The sequence below is a fragment of the Nicotiana tomentosiformis genome, chromosome 9 (genome assembly GCF_000390325.3).
Source record: "Nicotiana tomentosiformis chromosome 9, ASM39032v3, whole genome shotgun sequence".
In the NCBI taxonomy this organism is placed as follows: domain Eukaryota; kingdom Viridiplantae; phylum Streptophyta; class Magnoliopsida; order Solanales; family Solanaceae; genus Nicotiana; species Nicotiana tomentosiformis.
In genome coordinates, this window is record NC_090820.1 from 6,190,883 (window position 1) to 6,215,602 (window position 24,720).

The following is a 24,720-nucleotide window of genomic DNA, read 5'->3' on the forward strand; positions in this document are numbered from 1 at the left end:
ACTCAGTTCAGCTCAAGACCGAGAAAATGCTTCCTGATGAAGTGTTGAGGCCTACGCAGAAAGAAGAAAAGAAGTTAGACAGGAAGAGAAAAATAAACACAAGGGTAAAACCAACATGGGGAGTTAAGGCTTACCCGATTCAGAGCTTGCTGCGCTTCGTTGAAAAGGCTCGATGCCTCGCCCAAGTCCTTCCTCGAGACCTCCAAGTCGCTCAGGCTGGTAGCATCTTCGACCCCAGTAAAATAATCACGGAAGGGATCTTCCTTTCCGTGGCCTCCTTCGATGGAGAGGGCCTTCAAGGCCCGAGCCTCTTAAATTATCTCCTCGAAAAACGAGGGGAGCAGCGGGGAGCCTCTAATTTCTACTGCCCCAAGTGGATCACTTCGGGTGTTCTCTCCATCTCGGGGGGTCTCGAGATCAGCCCCTGCAGCCGTACCCACCGTTGGCTCATTATGGTAGGAGGCATCCTCAATCCTCGATGACTCGGGGACTTTGCCCAAGTCTCTCCCCGAGACTCCCTCATCTCGAGATGGAGTCTCTGCAGCCTTCACCGATTCAGTAGCCTTTGGGGCCTCGCTGCTCATTTTCACTCGAGCCACCAGCCCAGAGTCGTCTTTTACCTCTTCTTCGTCTTCATCCCTTAGATGCCGAACATAGTCTTCGGGTCAAAAGGATAATGTTCTTCCTCGGCTTACGAGCCACCTTCTTCTTAGGTTCTGGATCCTCGAAGGTTGAGATCTTTTTTCTCTTTTTGTCCTTCGCCGGTTTCGGTGCCAGGATCGAAGTCTCCTCCTCGCCAGATAGGGGCCTCACAACAACATCTTTGCCAAGGCCTGTATGAAAAGAAAATAAGTAAGAAACACTTTAATAAAATCATCAATGACGTGGGAACGAGACTCCCTCATCTCGAGATGGAGTCTCTGCAGCCTTCACCGATTCAGTAGCCTTTGGGGCCTCGGTGCTCATTTTCATTCGGGCCACCGGCCCGGAGTAGTCTTTTATCTCTTCTTCGTCTTCATACCTTAGACGTCGAACATAGTCTTCGGGTCAAAAGGATAATGTTCTTCCTCGGCTTACGAGCCACCTTCTTCTTAGGTTCTGGATCCTCGGAGGTTGAGATCTTTTTCCTCTTTTTGTCCTTCGCCAGTTTCGGTGCCAGGATCGAAGTCTCCTCCTCGCCAGATAGGGGCATCACAACGACATCTTTGCCAAGGCCTGTATGAAAAGAAAATAAGTAAGAAATGCTTTAATAAAATCATCGAAGACGTGGGAAAGAGGCTTATCATGAGTTTTTGCCTCCCATCGGCCCTTTGATAAATCGCGCCACGAGCGCTCGGCATATGTAGAGGTTGAGGCCAGGTCCCGAACCCAGCTCTTGAGGTTAGGAATTGCACCGGGCATCCAAGCAGCCACTACATCACGGAAAAGGATATCGATGAGAGAGAAACAAAGGAGCAAAACAATAAATAGGAGCTGACAGTGGGATTATACTTACTCTTCATATTCCATTTCTCGGAAAATGGCATCTTCTCGGCCGGGATTAGATCGGAAGTCTTCACTCGAACGAACCAGCCCATCCAACCTCGGTCCTTATCCTCATCTATGCTCGAGAACGGCACTTTGGCAGCCTGGCGTTAGAGTTTTATTAACCCACCTCGATAGAGGCAGGGACTGTACAACCTGATGAGGTTGTCGAAGGTAAAAGGCATCCCCTCGATTTTTCTCACAAAGAATTGGAGCAGAATAATAATTCCCCAAAATGAAGGATGGATTTGGACTCAGGTTATTTAATACTGACGGCAAAAATCAACGACAACAGGGTCGAGGGGGCCCAGCATGAAAGGGTAAGTGTAAACACTTAAAAATCCTTCCACACGGGTGGTGATATCTTCTTCGGGAGTCGGGATCACCACTTCTTTGTTCTCCCAGTTGCAATCTTTCCTTACCTGCTTAAGGTATCCCTCAGTATCGAGCATATATACCTCGATATTGGCTCGCATCGACCGAAAACCGACGAGGTTTTATCGGTCTTAAAATCAGAAGTGAGGACACACCCCCCGGGAATACACTCCTCAGGTCGTGGCTCCACCAGTATTTTGTCGCCGGGCGGCCGCGATGAAAAAGCGTTTTCTTTTTGAGGAACAATTTTTGACGTTTTCGCCATTTGGATTTGAAGTTAAAATAGAGGGAGATGATAAGATTTGGTGTTCTAAGAAGAGGTTAGCAGTGAAAATCGCAGATTTGCAGATGAAGAACTCAGAAGATGCAAAAAAGAACTTAGTAGATTTGGAGATTGGAATTTTAAAAGTAAAAAATGGTGAAGAGAGGAGCTATTTATAGATTTGGCGATGACAATTCAATATCAGCAGTGGCCGACCGTTGTCTGACGCATATTTAATGCCTTGGTAACTGAACCGACGGAACATTATCACGTACATCATGGTCGGACTCGATGCAGACATCAGTGTATATCTAGTCATATCATTGGAAAATCATATTGTTTCTCGCCACATTCTTTCCGAGAAACAAGGGGACTATCTGTATACGGTCAAATCTGAGTTTGCCCTTCGTGTAATTAGTCGAGATTGGAACATGATGAACTAAGGGTCGTCATTGTAACATCGAGATAATAAGTAAAGCCAGGTTATTGAGCTCAAGATTCAGGGACCGATCAATATCGAACCCGAGTCAATATCGAGCTCGAGTCAATATCGAGCTATGATATGAAGTAGTGTTATCGAGCTCAAGAGCCAGAGACCGGTCAATATCGAGCCCGAGTCAATATCGAGCTCGAGTCAATATCGAGCTCGAGTCAATATCGAGCTATGATATGAGGTAGTGTTATCGAGCTCAAGATCCAGAGACCGATTAATACCGAGCCCGAGTCAATATCGAGCTCGAGTCAATATCGAGCTCGAGATTCGGAGATCGTCCAATACCAAGACCGACCAAGATCGAACTAAGAGATAAAGAGCCGTTGTAGCCGCACTTAGGGAGAGAATCTCGACGAAAATTAAGGAAAAGCTAATTAACTAATCTATCATGGAATCCCCATTATGTATTTTTTAGTATATCCAAAGTAGAATTTTTTCACTATATTAAGAGTGGGTATCATTTCTGTAAGGCAGATTGAGCATCCAGAGAAGCAAACATTGATACACTCTCATATTCAGAAATTATTGAGATTTACACACATATAATAAAGATTATCCTTTTTTGGGCTTTGTACATTGGTTCATCTTGTTCATATAAATATCATTCCCCACTCAATTTCGGTTTGTTTTAATTCCTTTTTACAGTCAATATTCGATATATCTCTACTTATTTTTTCGGTTTGTACTAAGTTATATCATGTATCCTTAGGACTACGTATAAATTTAACTCTATCCGTTTTTCGGATAAACACAATTATAATTAATTTTTGGCATATGATTCGCAACAAAAAATATTAATCTTTCTGTATAACTTTGGGAATTGCACATGCAAAGTGATTATTACCCCATCGACTGGTGGATCTAGAGTTCGAGTGTTCGACGTACGGTTTGTGAAAACCTAATAGCTTTTGTTTAGACTTTGTTATGTATTAAGAAGTTTAATAAATATTTGACTGTAAACTCAGTTATTATTATAAATTTACTTGAAGTCGATGTAGGAAAGAGAGTTTTGGCATAGTTGGTAAAGTTGTTGTCATGTGACCAGGAGGTTACAGGTTCGAGCTGTGAAACAGCCTCTTACAGAAATGTAGGATAAGGTTGCGTACGATAGATACTTGTAATCCGACCCTTCCTCGAAATCCAATGCATAACGGGAGTTTAGGGCACTGAGTACTGTACTTAGAGTCGATGTAGAAACTCTTAAGCTTTAAATCATGAATATGCCTCTGCCCATCCAAACAGAAATGAAATCTCTTGCTAATTAATCTACTAATTAATCTATTAAAGTAATGAAGAATCTTGTTCCTTTAGCGTCCAACAGAAAATATAATATACATACATAAAAATAACTCTATCTAATTATAGTTCGTAATTTTGGGGAAAAAGAGTGTCAATTGACAATCATTGCTTAAAGATTGCTCTGTCAGTAGAATTGCCTGCTGTGAGAAATGAAGCGGTTCATGTATTTGCTTTGTCTGCCCCCTTCTTCGCCAATGAGGCACGGCAGATTCGACATCTACTACAAAAAAAGAAAATCCACTTCAGCTAATCATATTTTTACTAGATAGCGTGTGGAATAGCCTAGAGTTAGTTTTTTTTTTGTATATAATCTAAATAGAGAGTAGTTTAATAAAGGTAGAATCATAAAAACGGCTCAAGAATTTAATATGTTGATATACAACAACATACCCAATGAAAATCTACAAAGTGGGGTCTGGAGAGGTAAAGTGTACGCATGGCAAAAAAAACGGTCAGATAAGGACAATCAATTCAATACGGTATGAAAATGAAAGTAACGAAAGCGAATAAGTCATGATAAATCCCACTAGTGGGATCTGGGGAGGGCAGTGTGTACGCAGACCTTACCCCTACCCTGGGGTAGAGAGGCTGTTTCCAATAGAAAACCTCGGCATCCTTCCCTCCAAGAACTCCCCACCTTGCTCTTGGGGTGACTCGAACTCACAACTTCTTGGTTGGAAGTGGAGGATGCTTACCATCAGAGCAACCCACCTTGTCAGAGAATGTAGAGGGCAAATATATAAATAATAATATGGGCCCGTATTAGTTTCGTTGTTAGGATATAAATGAGGCAAAAAATAGCTACCCCACCCATGTAAGGAAACAATTCATTAAAAATTATTTCACTCACTAATTATTATAACGATCCTCACATGAAAATAATTTTACTTTCGCTCCAAAAATTTATTTAAATTTAAATTTACATATTTTTTAATAATACATATACAATATATTTTTAATAAAAAAATGAAACCCCAAAAAAGATGGCCTCCAAGCAATTGCTTTACTGGTATTGTAGTCGAGTCACCCATGCTCACTAATGAGAAAACTTTTGGGATAATATCATGGAATTGTAAAATCATCACATCGAGTCCTCAAGTTTTGTTCAATTCGATTGCAATTATCGAGTATTTCCTAGTATTTTATTCAAAAATAAATTTCCTAATAAATATCTGGATGTAAAAAAAGAAAAAAATACAGAACAGAAAAGTTTCAATTGCATGTGGATCTTCTATGATTAATTATTGCGAGGAAACATATTCTACACTTCCTAATTGTTTCAATTATTTGTGCAAACCGAAGATATTGTATTTGGGCCTTTTCCTGCCCCCAATGACAAGTGTACATATAGCCATTTGTAGAGATGTTATTTAGAGATAAGCCAATAATTATTTTGTCCTGAAATTTTAAACTAAAATCTTAACTTCAGTACAACTCATGATATTTTTGTCCTAAAAAATTAAACGGAAAAACTGAAATCCAGGATGCACTGACTAATTCATAAATAACATCCCTTTAAAATGGCCACCTGGTGTCATTTCTACCCTTTCTTTGCTCTGAATTTTGTAAAACCCCGTTATCTATCTAGTCCATAAAAATGACACTAGGTAGTCACTTTTAAGCATGTTGTTTAAAATATATTTATAGTTTACAATGTATTTAAAAATTAGCCAATTTATTCAAATTTTAGGACATGACGTCTTGAAGTTTAAACCTCAAAGTTCAAACCTCAAAGTTCAAACTTCAGGATATCGTATCCTAAAGTTCGAAAATTGTGTCCAGAAGTTTGAATCTTATGTCTTGAATTTTAAATTAGAAGTTCAGAAATTCAGGATACTTAGTCCTGAAATTCAAATTAGCAGCTCAAAAGTTCAGGACACTAAGTCTTAGATTTCCAAATTTAGGATACTTAGTCATGAAGTTTGAGTGAATTGGCTATTATTTAAATATATTATAATTATGAATTTATTTTAAATAATGGTCTAAAAAGTGGTTATTGGTGCACTTCTAGTTCAGAGCCCATGTTCTTATGGAGTTACTGGGCCAAGGCCGAGTATACTTTTACACAAATATTTCTAGTCATTTTCACAAACTAAATACCCTTTCTATATTAATTTGTTTCCTGAAATTCAAGAAGAGACAAATAGGGGTAGGATATTACTAGCATGTTTGGCCAAACTAGAGAAATTAACTTATTTTGAGAAGTATTTTTTTCAAAAGTGCTTTTGAAAAAAGTACTTTTGGAGAGAAGAAGTTTGTGTTTGGCTAATCACTCTGAAAAATACTTTTGAGCAATAATTTGTGTTTGGTCAAGATTTTCAGAAAGTACTTTTAAGTATCAAATTACGAATAAGGACATTAATATATTTACTTAATAGTTAATATTATAAATAAATATATAATCTTAAAAATTTATTATTACAAGCAATAATTAGATCCTTTTATTTTATTTAAGTAAAATATAAAAATAAAACTTAAAAGTACTTAATTATTTTAATATAAGTTAAATATATTAAAAATTATTCAACAAATATAAAAGCATTCGCTCCTAAAGTCACTATATATTAGAAAGATATACTAAAAATAGTAAGAAATATTTATATATTAATAGCCTAAGTATAAGATTTAACAGTTATTTTAATATATATTATATTTTATTAAAGATATTTTTGATAAAAAAAAAAACTCAAAACTGTTTCTGCTTGTGCTCTCGGGAAGAAACTACTTTTTTTCTACTTCTCAAAAATTGGTTATGGTTCTTCCAAAAAAAAATTCTTTTTATGGACAAAATTTTCATAGTACTACTAGAAGTAGTTAAAAGAGAGTTTTACAATTATAGATTGGTTGCCAAACTTGTCGAATGTCACACTAATCAATGCGCTCTCTCGCTCTCTCTCTCTCTCACACACACTCCTCTCACTCGTGAATGAATTCCTAGAAGTCATCAATTCTTCACTATTTTCCACCCCTTTCAATTCTTCTCTGCGGTTACTTCAATGCTGCAGCTTTGTTCCTCTCTATTTTTCTTTGCTTAATTCCTAACTATTGACTCCTTCTCACCATTAATACCCTCGAGATTTCAATCTGTAACATCAGGGAATTACCCTCTGTACAATATATTTATGCACAGAAATTAAAAGGGGTTTGTTGTAGATGTCAGAGATGATTACCATGAGCCTAAAATCCAATCTTTTTGCTACCCCATATAGTGGAAGATATGGGGTAAGCCATTTTTGGTCTCAGCAGAAATTGGTCAACTCCAAGTCACACACAAGTCAGAGGGTTGGTCGAGTTTATTGCGAGTCTAAGGTGATTCTTAGTACTTTGTTTTATGTAATGCTCTTTCTGTTTCTTTCTTTTTTTAAAAATAATTATAGTTTTTAATTGAACGGTAGCGCTGGTGTAACATATAAAGTTGCTGCCGTGTGATGGTCACGCGTTCGAGCCGCCGTGGAAACTAATTCTGTGTACAATAAACCCTCGTGGTATGATGCTTTTTTGGACCCGCGCATAACGAGAGCTTAGTGCACTGGGCTGCCCTTTAACTATAGTTGTTAATTGTAATCATCATTGTAAATTATACTCCCTCTGTCCCATTTTACGTGACTGATTTTTTACTAGGAAGTAGGAACAAAGTTAAGAAATATAGAATTTTTTTGACACTTGTGGTCTAAAACATTGTCATAGACATTTGCATGTCTATAAAATTGCGGATTCAGAAATGTATTTCCAGAAGATTTCTTGGGTTACCTCCTAGGCGAGAAGTTGAGTTTTGCATTGGCTTAGTACCGAGGACTCAGCCTATCTCTATCCCTCCATACTGGCTCCAGTTAAATGTCACTAAGGGTAAAATTGAAAGTTTAAAGTTATTGTTTCCAAGTGTAGAAAGGTGTAACTTTTTGGGATAGCCTAAAGAGGAAAGTGTGTCACATAAATTTGGGACAGAGGGAGTATTTATCATTGTTCTACATTAATTTGCAATGTTTTTCCTATTTGTTATAACTTAGTCCAGGTTTGAAAGTACAATTGCTATAATTGACTTAAGCTTGGGAAGGACAAGCAGCATTAATTGCATTTAGAATGGAAATTTCCTGAATGAATATGTTGCGAATACTTTTTTATTGGATTCAGTACCCTTTTGTGTTTAAATGTAATTTTCTTAATACCAACTAAATTTAGTTAGCCTCCAATTACAGTTTTATTGTTGATGCATTTTGTGTACCGATCTTGAAATAATTCTTCGAACAGTTAAAGTAATCTCATTGATAGAGTGGCACAAAGCAGGTGTAGTCATCTGTGGCTGATCGCTTTTATAGCTATAAGGAGTCAATTAAGTCCAGCATATCATCTGTTTTGTTTACACTATTCATCCTGCATAAAAATGATGATTTTCAAGATATTTGAACTTTACAAGAGATGTATGTTCTTTCCCATCAAGCATCTATGGTTTCTATCTATCCACGTTCCACACTGTCCTGCGTACATAGAGAGGAATTTCTCGCCAAGCTTGTCTCTGCCTCTTAAGTGTCCTTTGTCCCTACCCAGCTTGTAGCCTCTTTCAAGTATTCGGGCATAACCCACTGGACTCCATATATGTTAAAACAAATGCTCCATAACTGTCTGGATTCCATCAGAACTTTGAATTTAAGCATATTTGGGCGAGAGTAATATTAGGACTGTTGATAATTTTTATTGTATTTTTATCGTAGTGGTAATCGGGTGGGTTAGTTTGCAGACACCTCAACTTGAATAGCTGCACCATCCAAACTATATAGATATTGGGTAACTCTAGGTGGTAACTCTGTTCGCCCAGACTTAGGCAGCTAAGAAGAAATTACCTATTGTTTTGCTGTCTTCCGTGGTCTTTATTCAACTTCATTGACCACTGGACATACCCTTAGGTGCATCATATGTTGCATATTTAAAGCCTCTTCTCTATAAATTATCCTGGGTTAGGCTGCATTATGTAAGAATCCATATAAAGCATACCATTTTAGGTGGAGATTTTGTTTCCATTTACATTTTCCAGGGCAGATAAATCTCATTTTCAACATTTTATTTTCACAACAGCCTATAACTTGAGTTCAGAGAAAATTTGCCATCTACATTGGCTATTAGAAAAGTTTTACGAACTTTCTTCGATAATCACTGCTAGTTTCTCAATCAAAAGGTTCACCCTTCTAATCTCCCAATCAAAGAAAACTTTTATTATGAAGTTTCAAAATCTTCACTACCAATCCACCATCCTTTATAAGTTATAACCCTATCCAGTTTTTGAGTTAAGCTTGTTAGTTGAATCTTCAAAAATTATTATTGTGGGAGACTAGAGAAGATAAAGTGTCAGGAAACACATGGTGGTCTTTTAAATGTAACGTTCACCGACTCTCCGGCATCATCCTATAAGTATATAAATTTACCTGTACCTGTCAATTGTTTTTAGTCAATTTGAAAACTTATCATGTAGTGTTCAGCTACTGCTTCTATTGTGTATTTATTTATGGGATTCATCGAATCATGTTCCCAGACTGCAGAAATGGAAATCAGGAAGTGCTCGCCTTTTCTAGAAAGTGAATTGTTGTCCGGTAATGGTGGGTTGCCCTTGACAGAGTGGAGAACTGTTCCCGACATTTGGCGGACTTCGTCAGAGAAATTTGGTGATCGTGTAGCAGTTGTGGACCCATATCATGATCCTCCTACAAGCATGACTTATAAACAGGTCAATTTTTTTTCTTTATTCTCATTTTATTCTTTTCAATATCCTTTTTTTGGTTTATTTTTATCTAAAGATGAAATAATCAACCCTTTGTGTTAATTATTTTAATATGTGAAGTCCTGCATTATGGGAATTCATTAAATCCTGCTATAAAATTTTCTTCTGTTTTAAAGAGCTTTTTCTCTGGAATGATAGTTGCTTTCACAAGTTTGTGTAGTGGCCCTCTGTTGGCCGACTGTATGAGACTATCCATCTTTTTATCCGTATGCGTGAAGGCGTGGGCTTCCTGTCTTTCATTTGTAAGTGCTTGCTGGGAACAAATATTATCAACATGAGTTCCTAGGTAGGATCTTCCTTTTCAGTATTTATGAGTCAATGTTGGTGTAGGATTATAGTCTTTTGTTTGACTATGTGGTTGCTTTTAGGCGTGGTGAACCAAACGGTGTATGGCCTTGCCTTTGACTTTAGGAATTTGATTCATCCTTAGCCCGGCCGTCTTCCTTTTTCTTTCTTTTCTTTCAGGTAAATTTGTCGTATATTCCTTCTCAAAAAAAGAAATTGTCGTATATTCTGTGCTCCCTTTGTTCCAAAAATGGGTGGTAGAATTTGATTTCTTATTTCAAGCTTCTATAGCTCTAAACATGATTTCTATGAATAGTGTCATGAATGCTTCTAGACCTGATCATTCTGGGGGGTGGTAGTATTTCGTCCCTAACATCAAGTGGATCTGAAGAGTTGAAAAACTGTGAGGCAACAGAAATTTCACCTAGCAATCTTCTTTTTTATTTTTTATTTTTTATTATATAAGGGAAACGATGAGATGACTTAGCAATCTTCTTTTAATCTAATCTAATGTTAATGTTTGTTGGATCTTTTGAGACTTGGGCAGATCATTTATCATGAATATACGGTTGTGCTTGAGAGTAATTGCACTAAATCTAAATAGCAGAGGATAATGCAGTAAAGTTGTGGTCTCCAGAGGTGGAGTCAGGATTTGAAGATTATGAGTGGGGGATTTTAGTCTTTTTAAGTTACTGGGTTCTAAATTAAATTTTACATATTCAATGAATTTCTAAAGACAAATAAAGAGTTAGGGTCAAAGATACTGTGTTCGGCTGAACCTGTCACTGAAACACTAGCTCCGCCCCTGGTGGTCTCCCTAGTCAAAATCTGTTTTGGGTGTAATTGGATGCATGGTTTTTGTAGTTACTACTTAATCAAAATTTTGCAAGAAGGCGACTAGCTAATCTGGAAAATTAAGTGCATTTAACTATGTTATCAGCTCTCCTATTCTATCCATAGTACTTTTTCTAAATGCATTACCAAAAAATGCAGCTTTGTCAGGAGATTGTGGATTTCTCTGAAGGTTTGAGAGTTGTTGGGCTAAAGCCAAATGAGAAGATTGCACTCTTTGCTGATAATTCATGTCGATGGCTTGTTGCAGATCAAGGTAAATCAATCCGTCCTATTTTGTAAATCCTAGAAATCGGTAACTCTTAGCTTTATTATTACGTATTACTTTTTTCTTTCTTTTTCCTGTTTTCTTTTTCGGATTTCAAAAAATTCCCATGCTCTTTTGCGGATTAGGATAATCCTAGGTACTTATTAAAGCCCTTGATTATCATAAATGGTATGAACCTAAAATGCGCATTTAAAACTTATGGATCGTGAAAATACTGATCTGCTAATGAAAAAGACAAAAGAAGTCAGGCTATTGGCTCACCAATTATCATATAATGGCTTCTTGAAAAAGTTGAACCCTCTACATAAGCAGACAGAAGTTGGAAGCACCATCTTTGCGATTAAACTATGATAATATTAGTTTGTATGCTGAAGGGCATATAAGTCATGGGTTCTAGCCGTCGAAGCAGGCACTAATGCTTCCATTAGGGTACGCTGGCTACATCACACCCCTTGGGGTGCGGCCCTTCCTCATACCTGCATGAATGATGAGATGCTTTGTGCACTGGACTGCCCATATGCTGAAGGGCATATATAATACCAACCTTTTGATCATTTAACTGTTTCTCTCCATTATGTCTCAAGAAATATATCATGTACATAACTTGAATTTAAAGCCCTTGAATTATTTTTCATCTTTTCTTATAACCGAGTTCATATTATTTTCCCGTTTTCATAGTATTGTGTTACTAGTAACTGTTTTTGTTATTGCCTTGCCATCTATTTTCTGTCTCTTACAATGTTGATATTATATTATCTCTCTGGTTGCTGCTGCTGGTAAGGATCTATTATCTCTGTTCGCCTTTTGAACCGAGGGTCTCCCGGAAACAGCTTCTCTACCCCTTCGGGGTAGGGGTAAGGTCTGCGTACACTCTACCCTCACCAGACCCCACTTGATGGGATTTTACTAGGTTGTTATTGTTGTCTTTTCTTATAACCGAGAAAATCCTGAGGTCGGTGGCTCACGGTTCAAAATTTGGTGGATAATGGGCTCACCCCTCTATCCTCCTCCACTTAAATACCAGGCTTTGGTCTAACCGTGTTGTGTGCCCAACCCATACGTCACGCTGCGCTCTTGCCACTAGGCCAAACCCCTAGAGTATTTTTTTTGGTTACGGAGAAATCCCCTAAAGCCAATGGCTCATGGTTCGAATCTATGAATTATGTTCGTGCTTTGTTTTGTTTTATCCGTCAAAAGAACACCCAAGTTTATTTGTAGCAGGACAATCTTTTTTTGATAAATTACCTGTTCTAGGACTTAATGGCTGGCTTGTAGTAGTAAACAATAGTACATTCATAACCAAAGTAATTCATGAACCAAATTAACAATTGAAAGCGCACACAATTCTGAAAATATAATGGGAGAAGTACCCAGTTTTTCCTTACTTAAGAGTTCTGTAGAGGAATTCTCATATTAGGGAAGGAATCAATAACATGCATTTCATCGTCCACCTTGGTAATTGCCTATTTAACCACTTTTTCTTTTTTCCTGCTCATTATCATGGAGAACGAAGGGGCTACTTTTCAGCTCATCCATTGAGGGGTGGTAGTTGCTTGGTTATCTCCAGGATTTGAGTTCTCAAATCTCTTGAAAATGAGATACTGAACAGCTGCCAAGTGCGCAAGCTTCTGTGTTAGCTTGTTTAAATAGGGGATAAGTCAGCAGGCTGTTATTCACATGCGCTCGTCTATCATTTGCAAACCTACAAAATCAACATTTTCCATCATAAGGTCCAGATAATATGCTGTCCTGTAAAATAACTTGAACTCAAGCATGTCGACGAGATGGTAAATGGGGTTGCTTAATCACTGATGTGCTTATTCGAAAGGACTACTATATGTACTGTGGTTTTCTTTTGTTGTTATGATATGTGAAGTAGGGATATAGTGTAAAATTACAGTCCAAATTATGTTCAATTTTAGTGGAAGCTCTGTCGTAAAAGTGTCCAATTTCCTTTAGGTACAATGACAAGTGGGGCTATCAACGTTGTGAGGGGTTCAAGGTCATCAGTTCAAGAGCTATTGCAATTATATAGCCACTCTGAAAGGTTAGTGCAGATGTTCTTGCGCATTGAGATTTGGTTGGTTGTTCTAATTAACATGTTAATGAGCATGATATTTCTTCTGCTCATTTGTGGACAGATTATAGAATCATGGGTTTCTCGTTCTTTAGTTTACACCAGCAAGTGTGATCAATTTGACGAAGTAGCCTGTTTTTTCTGCATGCATTTTGCCAGTGTCGCTCTTGCTATTGACAATCCTGAGATGTACAACCGGATTGCAGACACCTTTGGTTCCCATGCAGCTGTACGATTTGCTATTTTACTTTGGGGAGAGAAATCAAGCCTTGGAAGAGAAGCCGTGCAGGGATATCCTGTATATACTTATAAGGAGATTATAGAATTGGGTCACAAGAGTCGTGTGGATCTATTTGATTCTGAAGATGCCAGTAAGACATTTACTGTAAGAGACATAATTTAAATTAAAAAAATATTTCTTGCTTAAAACTAATTAGTGTTTTACTAAGATGATATATTGGTGGTTTCTTTTCTTCAAACAAGAGAGTTTCCTTGACTCTTTATCCTGCATTTCTTTCCTCTCTACTTTTCTTTATCATCTTCTTAGAGCATAGTTGTCTTAAGAAGTTTTCGACTTCAAGTTGCAAGTTTATCTTCCCGACTCTTTTCCTGTATATGTTATGTTTGTGAGCTCTCTGAGATACTAAGCTAAAGATAACTCCTCCCTAATGTAAACACAATAAATCATTACTTAGTAGATTAGATTTCGAGACTTCAGCGTAGAGATCAATATCCTGAAGCTCATGCTAATTCTATCATCACAATTTGGCCTGCTGCTTCCCTTTTAGCTTGTCGAAATGTAACCCTGTAATTTATGGAATTTTGGACATGCTTATTCAAGCTAGTAGGAATTTTTGTGTTTTCAAATCAATTTGGCCAGTGACAAGTGATTATTAACATCTTTCATGGATATTAGAGCAACTCTGTTTTTTTTCCTTTCTATTTCTGTTACAACTTCCATGTTGGTAATGAGCTCGATATCTAGTCTGTATTCGCTATATATATTTAGCAGTTATATGTTTCGCAGTTATGTGTTCAATGCGATAATTCAGTTTGGTAACAGTTTTATTTTGTCTTCGATTCTGAAGTTGCACTTTTCAATAATGTAGTTCCCTTTGGGGAGAATATCTGTAACTAACAAAATAATTTTTTAGGGAAACAATATTCATATGAGGCAATCAACTCTGATGATGTGGCTACAATTGTCTATACCAGTGGAACCACCGGTAATCCAAAAGGTGTCATGCTTACGCATAAAAATCTGCTTCACCAGGTTTGCACTTGTACATTTACTCTAGTGCTAAGAATTCTGTAGTTGTAGCTAATTTTTGCGGGTTCATCAGTGTCTTATTAACTTTATCCTGTTATTCTGATCTTGGTTCTGAAAAGAAGCTATTAACTTGAGGTACAAAATCGGGGAAAAGGATAAATGGACCAATCTGTCTTTGAACTTGAGTGCTATGTCATCTTAAAATTTGTGTTTCAATTGGTTCTGTACTCTTGTGATTTTTTTTGTGGCAGAAAAACGAATAAAATACCCTTGGAGAAAGGCGTCAGTGAGAAAAAGTTAGGTTGAGAAGTGAGGTTTAGTTTTGTGAAAGAGAAAAAGAAAAGAGAAAAAACCTCTTGCTGAATTGTAGGTTAACTACTAAGCGGGCTCCTTATATAGGCTTTTTAAAGAATGAATCCTATTTCTGAATTCTTAGTTATGACATTATCGAGGATATTCTACCAAATATTTAATGATTTTCTTAACGTTCAGAAGCCCTCAAACTCAAGGTGGTGAAACGTCGTGAGTTTACTTTATTTCCAATACAAGAACTGCAAAAAAAAAATACTTGATTAGTGAACAACTGTCCGAGTAGTGTTGCTAGAATAATGAACAATCCCCAAAAGAAAAGCAGTGCTGGAATTCTTTTCCCCCTGAAATTTGATGGTAATTGTGTAAAGAAAGTGCTTCTTGTAACATATATGGAAATGGATCTTTTCTTACTCCTCCCGAAGAGGTACAAATACACAAATCTTTAGAACATCATGAGCATTGCTTGAATTGGCAGCTTAGAGTAATCGAAAAACTTGTCAGGACAATGATCGAAATTTAATGTCCACGAAATGGACTCAATATCCCGACTCTGATATCATGAAGAGAAAGAAGAGAACGGGTTTTGGAGAATATATTGCTTTAAATGTTTCTAAAATAGTGTTCATGCGAGGCGCTTAGCAGTAACGCCGTAAAAGCCACTGAGAACAAATATGTTACCTTTGGAACGCTCACTAGAAAGAGTCGTGGTTCTACCAGAGCGATCACTATAAAGAGACACGGTGCCAGCAGAACGGTCACATAAAAGAGTCACATTGTCACTAAAACATCACCAGAAAGAATCGTAATACAGTCGGAATAAATCACCGTAAAAGCTGTGCGAAACAAAAACCAACAAGAAATGTTTCTTGGCGATCCTAATTACTTGAATGGGTGCCTGTTTTCTTATTATTACCATTGTATATAGAAAATAATGTTTTTTGCTGTTGCTGTTATTTTTCTGATTGATCTTTTGTTTGGCTGGTTTCCCATCTTTTAGTATCATGTTAATAGCCAAGCATCCGTGTTCTTTAACTTCTAAAAGTATCTGTGGTATTGATAAGTATGCTGGACTGCTAGTATTTGGGTACATACAGTTGTTGACATCCCTGCATTCTCCTTGTTAGATTTTGAATTTGGGGGAGATTGTACCTGCTGTACCTGGGGACAGATTTCTAAGCATGCTTCCGCCTTGGCATGCATATGAGCGTGCTTGTGAATATTTCATATTCACACACGGAACAGAGCAAGTGTACACAACTGTGAAAAATTTGAAGGTGTGTTTCCATTTTGTAGTCAATCTAAACCCCTTATTTCGCCAATGATGTTTTGAGAGAATCTAAAACATTGATCTGATCTCTGCCCTAATATTTTGTCCCCTTAAATTTATTGGTACTTTGATTATTAATCTTTGTTACCACTGCCTCAGCAACCTTCTTACTGTTGTAGGAAGATTTGCGGCGTTATCAGCCACATTACTTGATAAGTGTTCCTTTAGTGTATGAGACATTATACAGGTATGTCCTTAATGTGGATGGCTATTCTAAGACTGTGCTCCGGAGAACTTTTCTTGTCTAATTCATATAAACTCTTCCTCTAAAATATACGTTTTTTCTGGGACAACGAAGAAAATCAGTTGCATGCTGAGAACTGATTGGGTAATAGAAAATGGTAACCTTCTGAATGATAAAAGACGGTAGTACTTTGTCAGCCAAGGTGTTTTCTGAAGAAATACTGAGTAAAACCTCTGCTATAAATCTCCTTGTTCCCTTAATCTTTTGAAACAATTTTACCGCTTGAATATGATGGAAATTCTTCTCCAAATGTCACCGTGCATTAGATAAATTGGTTTCTCATTCCTTTGAATTTCTCGTTTCTTAAATTGCTGGAAATTTTTGTGCTTTATGGCATTTTTCTCTTGAAATATCTTCAGGTAATCATTTTTTATTATTCTATATTATTAAATGATAGCTAAGGCTTTTGGGTTGGTGATTGCGAACTCTAGCTTTCCAAAGAGGGAGGGGCATTTGGTTACTTTTCAAAATGCGGTGGCGAAGACTCAGATTGACTATCTCCTCCTCAGGAGGTGTGACACAGGGTTGTGCAAGGATTGCAAGGTGATTCCGGATGAGATACTCGCGACGCAGCATAGACTCTTGGTGATAGACGTTGGTATTATGTTAAAGAGGAGGAAAAGGTCTGCTCGAGGAAGACCGAGAATCAGGTGGGGGTCCTTAACTAAGGATAAAGCCCAAGAGTTGGAGGGGCGGTTGTCGGCTATGGGAGTGTGGAGGAGCAGTGGTGACGCGAGCACTATGTGGTCAGCGACAACAGACTGTATTAGAGAGGCTACGAGAGAGGTGTTAGGGGTCTCGACGGGCATCTCTGGTGGGCACAAAGGAGACTGGTGGTGGAATGAAGTGGTCCAAGGTAAAGTGGAAGCGAAGAAGGCAGCGTACCTGAAGTTAGTGGGGAGTATAGGAGAGGAGGAGAGGCGAGCGTGCATGGAGAGGTGTAAGGTAGCTAGGAAGGAGGCTAAGCTGGCGGTCACGGAGGCTAAGACTGCGGTTTATGGTCGTATGTACGAGGAACTGGGGAAAAAAGGCGGGGAGAAGAAGTTATTCTGGTTGGCCAAGTTGAGAGAGAGAAAGGCTCGAGATTTGGACCAAGTGAGATGCATCAAGGACGGAGATGGTAGAGTATTGATGGAAGATGCCCAGATTAAGAAGAGATGGCAGACTTACTTTCATAACCTTCTGAATGAAGAAGGGGATCGGGATATTGTGCTAGGCGAATTGGAGCATTCCGAAAGTCACCGTGACTTTGGGTACTGCAGGCGTATCGAGGTCGAGGAGGTAGTGGGAGCTATGCGTAAGATGAGCAGGGGCAGAGCGACCGGGTCAGGCGAGATTCCAGTGGAATTTTGGAAGTGTGTGGGGAGAGCAGGTTTGGAGTGGTTGACTAGGTTGTTTAATGTTATTTTTAAGGCGAAGAGGATGCCGGATGAGTGGAGGTGGAGTACGGTGGTTCCAATGTATAAGAACAAAGGTGATATCCAGAGTTGTAACAATTATAGGGGTATCAAATTACTGAGTCATACCATGAAAGTGTGGGAGCAGGTGGTTGAAGCGAGGATGAGGATGACAATGTCTGTATCCGACAACCAGTTCGGGTTCATGCCGGGTCGTTCGACTACAAAAGCTATACACCTTGTTAGGAGGTTGGTGGAACTGTACAGAGAGAAGAAAAAGGATCTGCACGTGGTGTTTATTGACTTAGAGAAAGCGTATGACAAAATATCCTAGAGAAGTTCTCTGGAGATGCCTAGAGGCAAAAGGTGTGTCGGTTCCCTACATTATGGCGATTAAGGACATGTATGATGGGGCTAAGACTCGAGTTAGAACAGTAGGAGGCGACTCTGAGAATTTTCTGGTTGTAATGGGGTTACACCAAGGTTCTGCGCTCAGACCATTCTTACTCGCCCTGGTGATGGACGCGTTGACACACCATATTCAAGGGGATGTGCCATGGTGCATGCTATTCGCCGATGACATAGTTCTGATTGATGAGTCGCGAGCCGGTGTTAACGAGAGACTAGAGGTTTGGAGACAAGCTCTTGAGTCTAAGGGTTTCAAGCTGAGCAGGACGAAGACGGAATACCTGGAGTGTAAGTTCAGCGCTGAGCCGGTGGAAGTTGGCGTGGATGTGCGGATTGAATCACATGTCATCCCGAGTAGAGGCAGCTTCAAGTATCTTGGTTCGGTTATCCAGGGGGAGGGGAGATCGACAAGGATGTCACACACCGTATTGGGGTAGGATGGATGAAGTGGAGGTTAGCATCTAGAGTTCTGTGTGACTAGAGAGTGCCACCGATATTCAAAGGTAAGTTCTATAAAGCGGTGGTTAGACCGGCCATGATTTATGGGGCTGAGTGTTGGCCCGTTAAGAACTCACATATCCAGAAAATGAAAGTAGCAGAAATGAGGATGTTGAGGTGGATGTGCGGGCATACTAGGATAGATAAGATTAGGAATGATGATATTCGGGAGAAGTGCACGTGGCTCCCATTGATGACAAGATGCGGGAAGCGAGGCTTAGATGGTTCGGACATGTTCAAAGGAGAAGCCTAGATGCTCCGGTACGGAGGTGTGAGCGGCTGGTTGTGGAGGGCACGAGAAGAGGTAGAGGGCGACCTAAGAAATATTGGGGAGAGGTGATCAGGCAGGATATGGCGAGGTTCCAGATTTCCGAGGACATGACACTTGATAGGAAGATGTGGAGGTCGAGTATTAGGGTTGTAGGTTAGGAGGTAGTTGAGTCTTGCCTTACTTCGTACCATTGTGGGACTAGCCAGGTAGGGTTTTTATCTAAGATAGCTAGTGGCAATGTTTTGTCTTACTATTTCGCTTTTCAGTGAAGGACCTATTTACTAGTTATCGCTTTTGCTTTGCATCTTTCTTCTGGTTTTCATGGTGTTCTCATTTTTCCTATGATTGCTGTGGTGATACTAATATTGTATCTTTTTGTCCTTTTGTCTTTTTGTTTTCTTGAGCCGAGGGTCTTTCGGAAACAGCCTCTCTACTCCTTCGGGGTAGGGGTAAGGTCTGCGTACACACTACCTTCCCTAGACCCCATTAGTGGGATATTACTGGGTTGTTGTTGTTGTATATTATTAAATGATACACTACTGTTTATGAACTTTACAGTGGAATTCTAAAGCAGATCAATTCAAACTCTGCTGCTCGTAAACTCATTGCCCTATTATTTTTAAGGATCAGTATGGCTTACATGGAGGCAAAAAGGATTTACGAGGTTAATTCCTGATATTATTGTACTATGATTTCAGCTTATATGCACCATTATTGTAGTGAATAAGCACAGAGTTTTGCTTAGATAATCATGATTTACTCTTTTGTATCACGGTCTCTTATGCAGGGGAAATGTTTAATGAAGGACACCAAGCAACCTTCATATATTGTATCATTGCTCGACTGGTTGTGGGCTAGAACTATTGCTGCTATATTATGGCCGCTGCATATGCTGGCGAAGAAAATTGTTTACAGTAAAATACACGCAAGCATTGGTATTTCAAAGGTTGGATATGCTACTGTTTGTGACTTCTGGTGTTCTTTGTCTGGTGCATCTCTGAAGTTCGAAGGTTGATGCGTCATTGTTAAACTTCTGCCATTTTCCCTATATTATTAAAACATGGGCGAGCTAGGTACACTGTACATATCCACGACACAGAAATTTTTGATGCAGTTAGGGTGTATCAAAAGAAAATAGAAGAGCTAACAGGATAAACTTACAACATCAGTAGGACAAAGTAAGTTTAGAAATAGAAAGAAAGTAAAATAAGAAATTTAAAAGTGAGAAGATGAAAGTTTTTCTCATGCCAATGTGAGTGGAAATAATTTGAAAAGGTTGGAGACAATACACCTACTCTCATGTCAATGTAAGTGGAAATAACTAGAAAAGGTTGCAGAAAATAGCTTACATGTTTTCGTGCTGTTGTTTTTCCAAATGCATAGTTGTAAACTTTCATCTTTCAATACCTTGTTAACAGCCACATCCTACTCTTTTCTGTAAAGATTGCTAATATTTTATTGTTATTTATATTTGCATGGCCCAACGTGACTTAGGTCCACTAGATTGTGAAGACAGTTGATTACCTTCCTTTTATATTTTACAGGCTGGCGTAAGTGGAGGTGGTAGTCTTTCTTCACATGTTGACAAGTTCTTTGAGGTTAGTAGCTCTTATAGTCTTAACTATTGTTTGTAGGCAATTGGATTCGTGCTCCTTTCTTACATGTCATTTGGTAATTCTTAGGCAATTGACATAAAGATTCAGAATGGATATGGTCTGACTGAGTCATCTCCTGTGGTTGCTGCCCGTCATCCTGCGTGTAATGTGAGTAGTGTATCCTCTACCTATAGAACCAAAAGAATTCAACTTCTGCTTCGACATTGAAGTTTCTCATAGAGATACCTTGTATGATATTGGTATAGAGCAGTGCCTTGAGCTTCTAAGCATCTTTCTGCAGGCGTGCATCATAAATTCTTACGTGGGAATCTGGTGGAGGGCGTGAAGTAAATTAAAATACTTTCCTCTGTATAATGATAAAAAAATACTTTCCTCTGAATCGAGCAATCACGAATATAGTTACCAATAACTTAACTGCTATTCATATAAGAGCATGACATTACCTCTAGTCAGACTTTATGCTGAAAAAGAGTTTTTCCTAAAGTATTCTTTGAATTTATTCAATTCACAGGTTTCACGTACCATTGGTTATCTATTAAATATGCCATAATACCACAACCATCACATGAAATTGTTTCATATGGCACATTTGTTGCTTCCCACAACACAAATATGCGATTTATATTTTACATATTCTTAGGCTAGTTTATATCTACTTTGCTTTAACTATGCATATTCTGAATGTGATATTCATATAACACAGTCATTGATTTAATCTCTGAAGGTACTCGGCTCAGTTGGGCCTCCCATTCGGCATGTAGAAGTAAAAGTTGTAAATGCAGAAACAGATGAGGTCCTTCCTCCAGGCTCAAGAGGCATTGTAAAAGCCAGAGGGCCACTAGTAATGAAGGGCTACTATAAGGTTAGTGCATAAATTTTTGTTTGAGCATAATGAATTCTACAGTTCATCTTAGTTCGACCTGTTAATGCAATGCAATGCAATAGCTTGATCAGTCGAATCCTATGAATTGTAAGTACTCCATTTCTCCCTATTGTTGCCTTTTCAGCAATACTTATAAAAGAGCTTCCTTGTTACTCTTCGTCATTATGAAAAACATCAAAAGCATGTTTTGCCTTCAGTAGCTTCATAGGTGGTCACTTTTCTGCTGTATATGTTACTCCGGAATATTATTCCACTGGCAGTGTTGGTTAACCATCATTATTATGTGAATTATTGTTAGAATCCGTCGGCAACAAAACAAGCTATTGATGAGAATGGATGGCTGAACACTGGTGATCTTGGTTGGATTGCGCCTGATCATTCTGTAGGGCGAAGTCGTAAAAGTGGGGGTGTAATAGTCCTTGAAGGCCGTGCAAAGGATACCATAGTCCTTTCAACTGGTGAGCTATAATTATTTCTAGTGTGCCTGCTCTTTGACTGCCCTAGCAACGTGTAAGTCTGTCTATGTTGTAGTGTTGTTGTCAGTTATGTGTTCGAATGAAGATCAACTGTCACCAAACCTCAAAGTCCCGACCACCTTCCCCCACCCCACCCCCACCCTCTCGCCCACCCCAAATGAAAAAGATGAAAAATAAGAGGCAGAACGTCTGGAACTCTCCCCTCCAATGAATAAAGATTTTGACCTGTCCAATTTATAGCTGAAATTCAAAAGTATAAGTGTCAATTTTAACCTATAAATGTGTACGCCATTCAACGCACCCAAGCTTGGATGTACCGGTGAATGATGCATTCATTTAGGTAGAGTTTGGACGAGTTGGATTGCTGATATATTAATTTAGGTAGATATTTTAAAAGAAAAATAAACAAATGAAAACTGATTTGAGTTGGGTCGTATGGGCTATGACTTACAGTTCAATACATAGGAGTTTGTGAGTTCAGAGGAATCCAAATTAGATTCCCATTGAAACTTGCTGCTGTTGGAAGTTCCAAATTAGAAAATGCTAGGCGAAAAGGACAGATTTGCTTGGTGCCTGTGCTTGTGGGGTGGTAGCAGGTAACCTATAGAATGTCCAGGCGCGCAAGATGGGCCAAACACCACCATTATAAAAGAAGTTCCAGAATAGATCCCATAGAAACTAGCAATTGACTCATGTACAAAGAATAAAGATCTGAAGCTTGTTATGGCTAGTATTCGATTAGCTATAATTGATCCAATTAATTGTGAGTAAGTTTTAGTCATGTTAATACGTTTACTTTAGTCCAACATTTGTTAGGGTCTTTAGTCTTCTTAGACATTTAGAGATAGATGTAGAGAACTTTTAACGTTAGAGAAACTAATAGTTATAAAATTGGATTAAAACGGGCGTAACCGAGCTACTTGAACAATGAGGATTCATATAACTTACCGCAACTAGCTTGGTATTGAAGCATAGTAGTTGTTGTGAATGCAACACCTTTTTGTAATTAGGGCCTTTATTATGTGTTTATTATCATAGATGATTTTTCTCTTCGTAAACTGCCATGAGATTGGCCTTATTATAATTGCAATTCAGAGCTTTGAACTTTATTTTTATGTATTTGCCTCCTGGGGAAAAACTAGGTGAGAATGTTGAACCATCAGAGATTGAAGAAGCTGCAATGGGAAGTCGTCTGATTCAGCAGATTGTTGTCATTGGCCAGGTGAATTGTCATTGAGCGCATAATTAAGATTTTCTCTCACGTTGCACAAGTTTGACATCAGTAACATGTAGGATCAACGACGCCTTGGAGCTATAATTGTACCAAATAAGGAGGAGGTTCTGTTAGCAGCTAAAAGATCAGCTATTGTGGATTCTGAAACCACTGAACTTAGCAAGGAAAAAGCAGTTGGCCTATTATACGAGGAGTTAAGAAAATGGTACGGACTTACAGCTTCTACATTGACCAATTCCCTCGCATATCGTATATCAGAAAACTTGTTTATCCACTTCCTGATGGAAATGTGTAAATGATGCAACGAATCACCAAATTAACCCTCTTATAAGATTGTGGAAAGGTCTTAACTCCATTCTTTATGTCATACTAATTGTAGTTCTAATGTCTGCCATTGACCAAGTCCGTTACACTTATACTGATATATCTTTGTGTTCCTACTCGTGTAAAAAAAAAAAGAGGGTAGCCTGGTGCACTAAGCTCCCGCTATGCGCGGGGTCCGGGGAAGGCCCAGACCACAAGGGTCTAGCAGCCTTACTCTGCACTTCTGCAAGAAGTTGTTTCCACGGCTCGAACCCGTGACCTTGTGGTCACATGGCAACAACTTTACCAATTACGCCAAGGCTCCCCTTCGTGTTCCTACTCGTATCCTATCAGTATTTTATTTTCAGTTCCATTAAAATAAAAATCTTTGCCATCTTTGTTGAAAATGCAGGACTTCAGGTTGCTCATTTCAAGTTGGACCTATCCTTATTGTCGATGAACCTTTCACGGTACCATTTATTAACTGTACCTCTTTGACAATTTGATTTAAATGTCAAGACTATTTGTATATCTTAGACAATTTTTTGGCATGCAGATTGATAGTGGCTTACTAACACCAACCATGAAAATCAAGAGAGACAGAGTTGCAGCTCTATACAAAGAGCAAATTGAGAACTTGTACAAATGATTCCTGTCTCTGGAATCCCCACTTTTTTTTTCTATGAAAGCTGCAAGATCTGAATTGCTACCGGCGAACGGGTTTTCAGAACTTTTCCATAAAAAAATGTGTTTGTAATGATAATGTAGTGATTGAAATTGAATAGATCTAATAGAACTGTATATTTATGAGGATGTAAAAGTTGTAATTGAAGGCAAATTTAACTACTTTTGTACCACAAACTTGTTCAATAAGCATGTAATATTGTCTCCTGAAAAATAAATTACATTCAATTTTGGGAGATGTTGCACTTGTTCTTGCTATTTTTTTTCTTCTTTCTATTCCATGCATTTTTTTTTAATTTTTGTTTTATCGATAAAACAATTATTCCGTACTTAAACCTCCTAATTACATGGTTAGCCCCAGGCAAAACTACTCAGATGGAGGGAAGAAATAGAAAAACAAAGTAGAGTGAGAGAACAATATATTCGTGAGGATAAACAAACAGAATTTGTAAAGAGTTTAGATTATTTGAATTGCTTGAGAAAAGGAATTTCAAATTAAATCAACTTTAACTTCTAGTTGAGTATCTCGAATGTTGGTTTGAATCCTCCATCCTTAACAAGAGGTCTCAGATTTGACGTTATGTATCACTTA

The 24,720-nt window shown here is 38.3% G+C and overlaps 1 protein-coding gene across 1 annotated transcript; it reads left to right on the top strand.

Moving 5' to 3' along the window:
- Window positions 1-6,787: 6,787 nt before the first annotated feature.
- LOC104120182 (probable acyl-activating enzyme 16, chloroplastic) lies at window positions 6,788-24,366 on the top strand. The gene is made up of 18 exons (XM_009631911.4): window positions 6,788-7,262; window positions 9,478-9,669; window positions 11,002-11,116; window positions 13,088-13,175; window positions 13,365-13,576; window positions 14,360-14,478; window positions 15,912-16,061; window positions 16,234-16,301; window positions 19,491-19,596; window positions 19,720-19,878; window positions 20,477-20,530; window positions 20,615-20,695; window positions 21,273-21,410; window positions 21,730-21,889; window positions 23,050-23,129; window positions 23,201-23,346; window positions 23,857-23,914; window positions 24,001-24,366. Exons 1-18 carry the CDS (start codon window positions 7,107-7,109, stop codon window positions 24,091-24,093), a joined length of 2,175 nt encoding a protein of 724 aa, XP_009630206.1. The 5' UTR covers window positions 6,788-7,106; the 3' UTR covers window positions 24,094-24,366.
- Window positions 24,367-24,720: the final 354 nt, after the last annotated feature.

What these genes read in the sequence shown, in the direction of transcription:
- LOC104120182 (XM_009631911.4), top strand. Translation starts at nt 7,107, where the DNA reads ATGTCAGAGATGATTACCATGAGCCTAAAATCCAATCTTTTTGCTACC. An exon ending in ATGGCTTGTTGCAGATCAAG is followed by an intron (nt 11,117 to 13,087) that starts GTAAATCAATCC and finishes AATTTCCTTTAG; the next exon opens with GTACAATGACAAGTGGGGCT. An exon ending in GTGTATGAGACATTATACAG is followed by an intron (nt 16,302 to 19,490) that starts GTATGTCCTTAA and finishes TGAACTTTACAG; the next exon opens with TGGAATTCTAAAGCAGATCA.